The sequence below is a fragment of the Thamnophis elegans genome, chromosome 4 (assembly GCF_009769535.1).
Source record: "Thamnophis elegans isolate rThaEle1 chromosome 4, rThaEle1.pri, whole genome shotgun sequence".
Classification (NCBI taxonomy): Eukaryota; Metazoa; Chordata; class Lepidosauria; order Squamata; family Colubridae; genus Thamnophis; species Thamnophis elegans.
The window spans coordinates 36,399,759-36,408,851 of NC_045544.1; the positions used below are offsets into that span (position 1 = coordinate 36,399,759).

Genomic DNA, 9,093 nt, shown 5'->3' on the forward strand with positions numbered 1-9,093 from the left:
CAGTCTTATTATAATTTATCATGACAAGTTGTTTTTGAGCATTTTCAATTTCCTGTTGTAACGTTTGAATTTTGGATATCAAATTAAGATTAGTTTCTTCCAAAAGTTCCAATTTGTCCTCCGTTTCAGCAATATAATCTGTCATGACTGTCATTACTCCGATCATATCCTTCTTTGCCTGAGCAATTTTAGCATCAAATTGATCATATAAATCCGATATCAGTTGATTAATTTCCTGTCTGAAATCATTAAGCGTTTTGAGAAGAAATTCTTGTGTTAACAAATCTCCCGTGGAGGGTGTAGGAGGCAAGGGTAGCGGCTTCATAGCAGTTTTTGGAAATATGTTATTAAGGAAGCGCTTCTGTTTAGATTTGGGAGCCATTCCAGAGTAAAAATAAAAGACAAGCAATCAAGCGAGCCAAAAATCAAAGTCTCTGCTCCCCTCAGTTAATCTTTTAGCAATTAGTACGGAGAAGCCTTCAGGAGGGTAGGGCTGACTAAGTACGTCACATCAAACACAAAAGCTACGAGATCGCCATCTTGTGACACAGCTAAAAAAGAAAGGGAGCCTTTTGCGAAATTGAAGCTGGTATTTTAGATAGTAATAGAAGAAATTCCTCAGGAATGGTCCCCGCCCGGATTGACTTTTAAATAGCTTAGCTTTGTCCTGGGGGGGGGGGGCAATCTGCCTGGGGCTGCAAAAAAGGCAGCGCGGAAAACTGGCCGGAGTAAAGGCTCAGCTAATGTTGAACCTCTTCTCCATTCACAGCAAAAAAAAGCTATGAATTACAAAGAGATCCTAACGACTGACCTTCTCCCTGCCCCTTTCTGCCAGAAAGGGGAGATATCTATAGATCTTATAAGATATACGAACCAGAATCCTGACAGGAGCTTCGTTGAGCTCCCGACGGCGGCAGGCTCCTCCCCCCGAAGCCCTACGGACACTATATTGATGGGCCAGAAGGGTGGCAGGTGGTCCCTGGGGGGGTACTTTTAACTCAATGGGGATTAGCAGCGGCCCTTTGTTTGAACTCACCCAGTGAGGCGATGTGTCATCATCGGAATCTTCAGAAGAAGAGGAGTTGGCGTCCGCGTCTCCCTCTAATGGCTGGGCGAAAGGAGGGGGTTTGTTGTCCACAGCGAAGGCAGTTTCTTTTTTCTTCTTCTCTGAGACTCTGCCAGACTTTTCCTCACGTTTGGGAGGGGGTTGAGCAGAGATGGGCAATTTAGCACGACATTCGGGGGCGGTGTGCCCCAATTTACCGCAACGGAAGCAGGTTAACGGTCTGGAGAGGCCTGAAGGGGGCCCCCTCCCTTCCCCCCGTCGTTTGAAGAGGGATTTCCTGGCAGGAGGGGGAGAAGACTTCGCAGCTTTCTCCTTTCGCTTCTTTCTTTCTTCTTTGGCATAACGGAGCCTGGTGAGGTCGAGCTCAGCGTCTGCAGCATGTTCAAACCAAGTGACCAAACGCCTGGGCAGGTTACGATTGACACATTGCTGGTAAATGTCTTCATCTAACCCCGAAGCAAATTTGTCCAGGAGTGCGTCCTCCCCCCAGCCTCTCATGTATTGCGACAGACATTGAAATTCCTGGATGTATTGGGCAACAGGTCTATCGTCTTGCTCAAGGGTTATAAATTTCAATTTGCTTCGTTTCTCTGTCAAAGGGTCATCAAAGCGTTGGCGGAAAGCCTCCATAAAGCGGTTGAAATCTCCCAAGAGGGGAGAACCAGACATATGCAAAGCCGTGGACCACGTGGCAGCTTCAGCATCTAAAGATAAGAGAACCATCCGGACTCTCATGCCATCAGTTTCAAAATCACGGCCATAAATCTCCATATAATTAAAGACCTGCATAATGAAAGAGGCCAGGGTAGCAGAATCACCGTTGAAACGCACAGGCAGGGGAGGGATTTTTGCCATTCGGTGCCGTCGGGGAGGAGGGGCCCCGGGTCCAGCAAAGCCTCTAGCCACAGGGGGTGAAGCAGGCCTAGGGGGAGGGGGTGAAGGCGCGCGTGGAGTTTGTTGACGCCAGCTTCTCCAGTCTCTTTCATCTTCCCCCCTTCTTTCCCCAAAATACCTTTGACCCCAATAATCAGGTAATTCACTCCTCTGGGGTTTTCTCACAGCTCCAGTCTCCAGCACTGGTTGTCGGGGTTGCCTTTGAGTGATCCCTGCATTCCAGCTCGCCTCTTCTTCTCTTTGCCCGACCAAAGTAGACCATCGAGGGGGAGGAAGGTCCGGCTGGCTGGAAATTTGCAGTTGAAATAAATCTTCATGAAGTGATAGGTCGGGGCCCTCTGGCTCGTGAAGCGAAAGTTCGGGAGGTCCGGCTTCGCTGGAATCCACGCCGCTAACGGCCCCTTCCGTATCTCTGATCGGTGAAGACATATCTCCCTTCACGGTAGACGTAAATCTCCTGGAAAGGGTTTAAAGTAGACTTTGCTTCTTGTCAGCGTTACTCCATTCCATAATTAGGAAAGAAAACTAAGAGACTCCATGAGTTGGAAATTCAAAGTACTTTTACTAATTATAAATGGTAAGCAAGCAGTTGCGAAGCAAAGTCTACTTAATAAGGCGCGAAAGCGATTGATATATAGAATAGCCCATTCCCCACCCCTTAGGATCATAGCTCCAGGCCAATCATAAGTCCTTCAAGTGTCAGGTGTGAGATAACTTCAAAAAGACAGGCCAAAGATGGAATGTCGAGGCCGTTGATGCAGGCGGGAACACTCACGCATGCGCAATCCCAATATCTGGTACATCCTAGAACATTCCTCCAGCACATCAATTATCCCCTCCCAAATACCAGCCCCCCCCTTCCCGTTTCATGGCAGCTGAAGCAACAGCAAGGCAGAAGCTGACAAATATCCTCCCTTTAGATGGATAATGTCCTAAAGCTAAATACTTAGTTTTAGATTTCAATATATGATATTTTTATCTGTATGATACGAAACTGATCCCAGAGTTCAGCCAACTCTTAAATAAACTAGTAGTTTACATAGGAAGAAAAACTTTTGTCAGATACAATGACAAATAGAGAAGCCCTTTTATAACCTGAATACTTTATTTTTAGTCTAGCTGTTGCAAAATCACTTATCCAATTATGCTACTAAATCTATAGATCAACTACATATAGGATAATCTGGCAAGACAAAATCACTGCAATGTCAATTTTCCAGATGTCAATGCAGTGAATTAAATTCTGCAGCAGTTTACATCATTTTATGCAATAGCATTAGGGAAATGATATTCTTGACATAATGTGATGTTATACGCAAACAACATTACCATGCAGATATAGGTAATACAAATGAAGTTATCTGGATTGCTGTAATGACATGTTTTTCAATTTACCAGCCATGTGGAGAATAATGGACAAACTCTCTTTCCAATTAGTTCACTAAAATAAATTTTCACTTATTCATGTAGCAATCATATTGTAACAAAGTGACTTTAGATTGATGAAGGATATTTAAAAGTATTTTTTTCTCTGGTTTGAAAATTGTATAGACCTTTCCAGTCTAGGGGGAATACCTGAGATTTCTACAACAGTCAACTCTGCAGTATAAAACCCCCTGCCAAAGAAAGCAATGCAAATTACTTCCCTAAAACTGACAAGGAAGTAAAGGAAACCTCAGGGTCACAAACATCAAAAATGTTTAAGTTGAGGATATCTTTATGTTCACTTATTCAGGATTTTGCACAAGATTACACTTAAAGAGAACCCAAGCTAGACAACTACCTAAATACAGTTTACATTTTTCCAGTGGAAAGTATGCTGACGACAATAAAATGAAAGCCTTCATGACAACATTTTGAAAATGTTCATCAAGCAAAATGTTCTGCAGTAGATGAAACGCATGGATCAAGATCTACACTGGTGTTCTTCTATTGCAATGAACAGTAGAAGGATCACAAGAACCACCTTATTTGATTCATAAATGATTTTATTCCTCATTTACTTTACAAATATTTTTATTCCTCCAACAGTCTCTACAGATTTTCTTCAGGTTCTTTCTCCCCTGTCCCTAGAGCAACAATAAAAATTTACTTCCGACAAGTCACATAATATTTTCTTCCAGCTTCATTAAGAGACCATGAAATTCAATGAGGACTCAAATTACACATACTTCCGTTTATAAATTTATAAATTTAGTTGTTACTAGATAACAACTAAAGCAAATGAACTGTTTTCTTAAGCTTGGAGAATGCCCTGCTACTGTAATTTTGCAGATAGATGCACATCTATAGAAGAGCTGCATCTTTTTAAATGTTTTTTTTTTTTACTTTTTGTAAACTTCACAGGAACCACATGTCTACAGAGTATAATATAGCATTTTAGAATGCACAATGTAGTATTGGGACATTGCATATTCCTGAGATAGAGAGCGAAGTGAAGTAGTCTGAACTACTCAAAAAATCTGTTCTAAAAAATAAAAAATTCTAGGCAGAAATTCATGAACACAACATATACAATGTCATCAACTTCTTTGATAATGACTCTAAGACAGCTTTGAAGATAGCTTTAATATATTTCACTAATGCTGACAGAAATGCCTGAAAAAAGCTGTTTCATATAAATATGCAGCATAGGTATAGTATTACAATTCATAATATCAGATTCATGGAATTACAAGCCAGATATGCCACTCAATAGTCACTGATAGCAGTAGCAGTTTTAATTTGAAACTTTGTTGATTTAATGAATAGTTTAATCTCTTAAAGATAAACCAACTGTAGGGATTAACTATCTTGAATTTCCCAAATAAAAAAATTGAAAACTTGAGCAGGCATGCATGTAATCTATCACTAATGTTACATACAAACTTTAGAACATTTTATCAGTTCTATTTACTATTCCAAAGTTCAGAAAACAGTTATTTTATAAATGAGAAATCAAATGCCCTGTAATGTACCCTGAATTGTCACATGTGACATAGCTTTATAGATAGCACAAGCCAAACTGCATAGCAATTTGTTCTAGAGATTAGATGTACCTTCCCAGGAGTTCATCTAATTCTTCTATTTCAGCACCTATGACTCCTATAGCACTATAGCATGAATAAAATGGTACTTAATTTCATGATCATTTTATGGAATATATTGCTTAATATGTCATGCTAAATAGATCTTTTTGCACTAAATAGATCTTATTGCAAGTGCAGCCAGTTACTTACATTCCATAGGATAGTCTTTTTGTGGGCTATATGACACACTAAATAATTTCTACAGTATTTATCATTCTTACCTATAAACACCTACCTGTTCATATTTATTGCTACATAATTTGCTTTACTTGCAGGTGTTTTATTCCACATAAAGGCTTCTTTTAAACTCTTTATAGTTTTAAGACATTTAATACCCCCTCAATGAACAAACATGAGATCTACCTGTATAGAATAATTCTTAATAACAGTTTAAAAGACTATTCTATCGTTGTTTCCCCACGATGCTAATTCACTCAAGGTGGCAGGAAAACAGTATCACACTCCTTCTTTACTTCAGATAGGAACATATTAGTCATGGGAAAGACATCCAAGAATTCCAAGATATGATGAGGACTGTGCTCTAAACTTTACAGCATTAGAAAATGGACACTATCATCTGTAAAATAGTACTGTATTTTAAACAATTTTTATATTCTTAACTAATGATATCCACCAGTTAACATTTTAGGGATGAGTCCATTAATTTAAAATATGTAGTTAAGGTTTAAGTTCTTCAATTTTTGTCTTGAAATATTAAATGATTTCAGAGACTGGTATGCAAATGTAATCAGTTTATAAAGCTGCTATTTTTTTCAGTAATCCCCTCCTCCCTCCCCCATTATCCATTAATTTTTACAATTGTGGATTGAAATCTAAAGTGACAATTGATCACAGAAGTAAACATCTTCTGGCAAACCATACCATATTGTATTGTTCCCCCCTCCAAAAAAAACCCCACCCCTTTCTGACAGTAATTGTTTGTGATAGCAAAATTAAAGCAAAAAACATTTTCTTTCTTTCCCTTCTTCTGGCTTTGACACCATTCTCCTCATCCCACCTTCTCTAGCTGTGGCTTCCCAATTGTAGCGATTAAAACTAAATCACTATAATTTGTTCGCCATGTTTCAATTTTGGACTAAGGGCTTCAGAAATATGGGTTGGTACAATTTGCTTTCTCCGAAGACTGTCCACGTTGTCAGTTTTACAAGAGTGACACGTGTCATATCTATCCCCCATTAGAAGTTCCTGCTCACGTCAAAAGACGTGCCCATCACAGGACCGCACCCAAGCACAATAGCTCTTAAATCACTTGCAAACAAGCGGCGGAAGCAGGTCTTGAAGGTGACGAATTACCAAGAAATGGTATTAAGAAGAGTGCAAATAAACTATCAACTTACATTCGGAGAAATGGAAAAATGAACGGCTGCTCCCAGAGGTTCGCAGGGAGGAGGAAAAAAAGCCACAAGGGCTGTATATTTGAGCGCCCGCATAATTACTCACCTCTTTGATCTTTTCTCTTTTCTGCTGGACGGCGAGGTCGCTGGGTTCTGTTCCGACGGCCCCGATAGGTTTGCGGAAAGGTAGGTCGGGCAATCCGGGAGCCCCCGGCTCTCCCCGGCCCAACTTGTCCTGCATGAGAAGCTTCACCTTGTCCTGGTGGATTTCCCTGCGGATCTCGTCGGGCAGTTTTTGCAGAGTCTCTTTCGCCTCTCGCAAAGCGCGCTCGTGATCCTCACGGATCTTGGCTAAGTTCTCCGCCGCTTCCTCCGCCGCCGACGAGCCGGCCCCGAAACTGCTGCTACTCCCCGCACCGGCCGGTGGCGGGACGTGCGGATCGCTCTGGGCGGGCGGCCCCGCCGCCGGCGGCGGCGGCTGTTGGAGGGTGGTCGAGTGGAAGAAGACGCCGCTGAGCAATTTGGGGGAGTCCGGCAGGAAGAAGATGGCCCCGAAGCAAAGCGTGATGAAAGCGCTGAAGACCAGCAACAGCACGAACTTTTCCGTCAGTCGGAACGCACCGCTGGGGCCGGGCCCTTTTCGGCTCCCGGGCCCTCCCAAGGGACCCCCGCCTAAGGAGCCACCCAAAGTGCCCGGGTTGGCGGGGCTGCCGAAAAGCGGCAGCAAACTGACGGCTGGCATGGCAGCCCCACTGATAAAGTCCGGCTGCTAGAGGATGGCGACGGCCGCCGCGGGACAACCGCGGGGCGGCCCGTTTGCAAGGCTCCCGTGCGGCAGCAGCAGCCGCTGCCTCCCCAGCCCCACTCAGAGCGGGCGAGCAGCGGGACTAGCCCGCGCCCGTCGCCTCGGGCCGCCGCTGCCGGGGACAACTTCGCCGTCCTCCCCAGCGACAGGAAGTTTTCTCGAGTCCCTGCCGCCGCCACGGCCGCCGCCTCTTGTTTGCAAAAAACACGATTCCCGCTCGGTTGGAGCCCTGGGCTGAAGGCAGGCAGGCGGTGGCGACCCGTGGTTAAGCGGCCGACGGGGGATGAAGGGCGGACTCTTGTCAGCTCCTGGGGCGGCTGCTCTCTCTAGAACTGCCCATGCCGGCGCCTCCAACGCTGGCTGTCAGGTAACCAACGAGCGGAAGGGCAGGCGGGTCCCGGAGCGCCTGCGTTGCCCGAGAGGCGCCCCGCTCGTCTGTAGCAAGGGACAACCTTTGCTCCCCGCCGAGGCGCCGCCGGACCCCGCGTGCTACGCAGAACAATCGATTTGTCCGGTCACGAAGTGCGGAACTGAGAGAGGCTCGCCCAACCAAGAGAGCTAAAGAGGAAAAAAAGGGGAGGCCCCCTTTGGCGGGGAAGGAGCGAGCCGGGCCAATCACAGAGTAGGCGGAGCAGGAAAACGTTACGGGGGGAAAAAAGCGGGGCGGAGTTTAGAAGGCGAGGCGAAGCGGGCGATTGACGTGGGCGTGGAAGACGTTCCGTTAGAAATAACGGAGGAGGCTCCGGGCCGCTTTCCCCGGATCCGAACGTGCGAACTGTGGGTGCCGCTACAGTCCTCGTGTTTCCCCGTCGATGAGGCTCGCCCGTCACGCCGGAGGCAGTGCCCGATAGCCCCAGATTCGTTAGGTTCCCTCACTCTGTCCTGTTAATTCAGGGGAATTGGATCGGTGCTCCACGGAAGGACATTAAATCGCAAATGCCGTTTAACCGCTCAAAACTCGGGGGTGTGTGTCGAGTTTTTGTAAGCGCGGGCTCATGGTTTTTTCGTATCTGTCTCATGCACGGAGTGGGAGCGTCACGCAGTTTATCTCTTCATTTTTGCAACACTTATTAAAAAAGGGTTACCCAATTAAAAAAGGGTTACTAACGCTGGACGTGTAGTTAACAGGGAGATTGTGTGCCATGGAGTGAAATATTGAGTTACTTCTTTTGGTTCTGTGTAAATCTGCATAGAATCTGCATCTCCTTGTGCTGTACAGAATGGGATGAATTCTCAATGAAGCGCGTTAGAACTACTTTATAAAATTGGGATTTTTTTTTACCTTATTGTAAGGCAGGGTTCCTCAAAGTCTTCTATTGATTGACTCCCAAACATTTATTATACCGAAATAATAAAATGAACTAACAACACTACAAAGAATGTGAATCACTTGGGTAGCAAATAGCACTTGGATTTATATACCGCTTCATAGTATTTTACAGCCCCTCTCTAAGCAGTTTTACAGAGTCAGCATATTGACTCCAACAATCTGGTCCTCATTTTACAGACCTCGGAAGAATGGAAGGCTGAGTCAACAATTAGCTGGTCAGGATTGAACTCCTGGCAGTTGGTCTTTACCAATTAGCCTGCAATACTACAACATAACCACTGTGCCACCACGGATCTATAGTCCCATCAATATATTGACCACTTTGAGGAACCTTGCTATAAGGGTTGGTGGTTAAAGTACTGGATTAGGAATGTGAAATCTTGCCACAAGTCAGCCCTCAACTATGGAAATTCACTGGTGACTTTAGACAATCACTTTTTTTCAGTTCAGTTTATCTCATCAAATTAATAGGATAAAATGGAGCCTACATTGTGCCGTGAATTCTTGAAAGGTAAAATATAAATCTAGCAAATCTCAAACTTTCCCTACTCTCCTTTTATCTTATATTTGGTCCT

At 44.3% G+C, this 9,093-nt stretch overlaps 1 protein-coding gene across 3 annotated transcripts in view; it reads right to left on the reverse strand.

Annotated features, from left to right (window-relative positions):
• MAN1A1 (mannosidase alpha class 1A member 1) overlaps nt 1-7,727 on the reverse strand; it is a 77,409-nt gene extending 69,682 nt beyond the window's left edge. The window contains exon 1 of one of the 3 annotated variants that reach the window (XM_032215725.1): nt 6,490-7,727. In XM_032215725.1, the coding sequence (XP_032071616.1) occupies nt 6,490-7,125 (636 nt within the window). In that variant the 5' untranslated portion in view covers nt 7,126-7,727. Of the gene's footprint in view, nt 1-1,036; nt 2,093-6,489 lie in introns of those variants that run through there. The other 2 variants (XM_032215724.1, XM_032215723.1) reach the window with 2 other exon arrangements.
• Nucleotides 7,728-9,093: the final 1,366 nt, after the last annotated feature.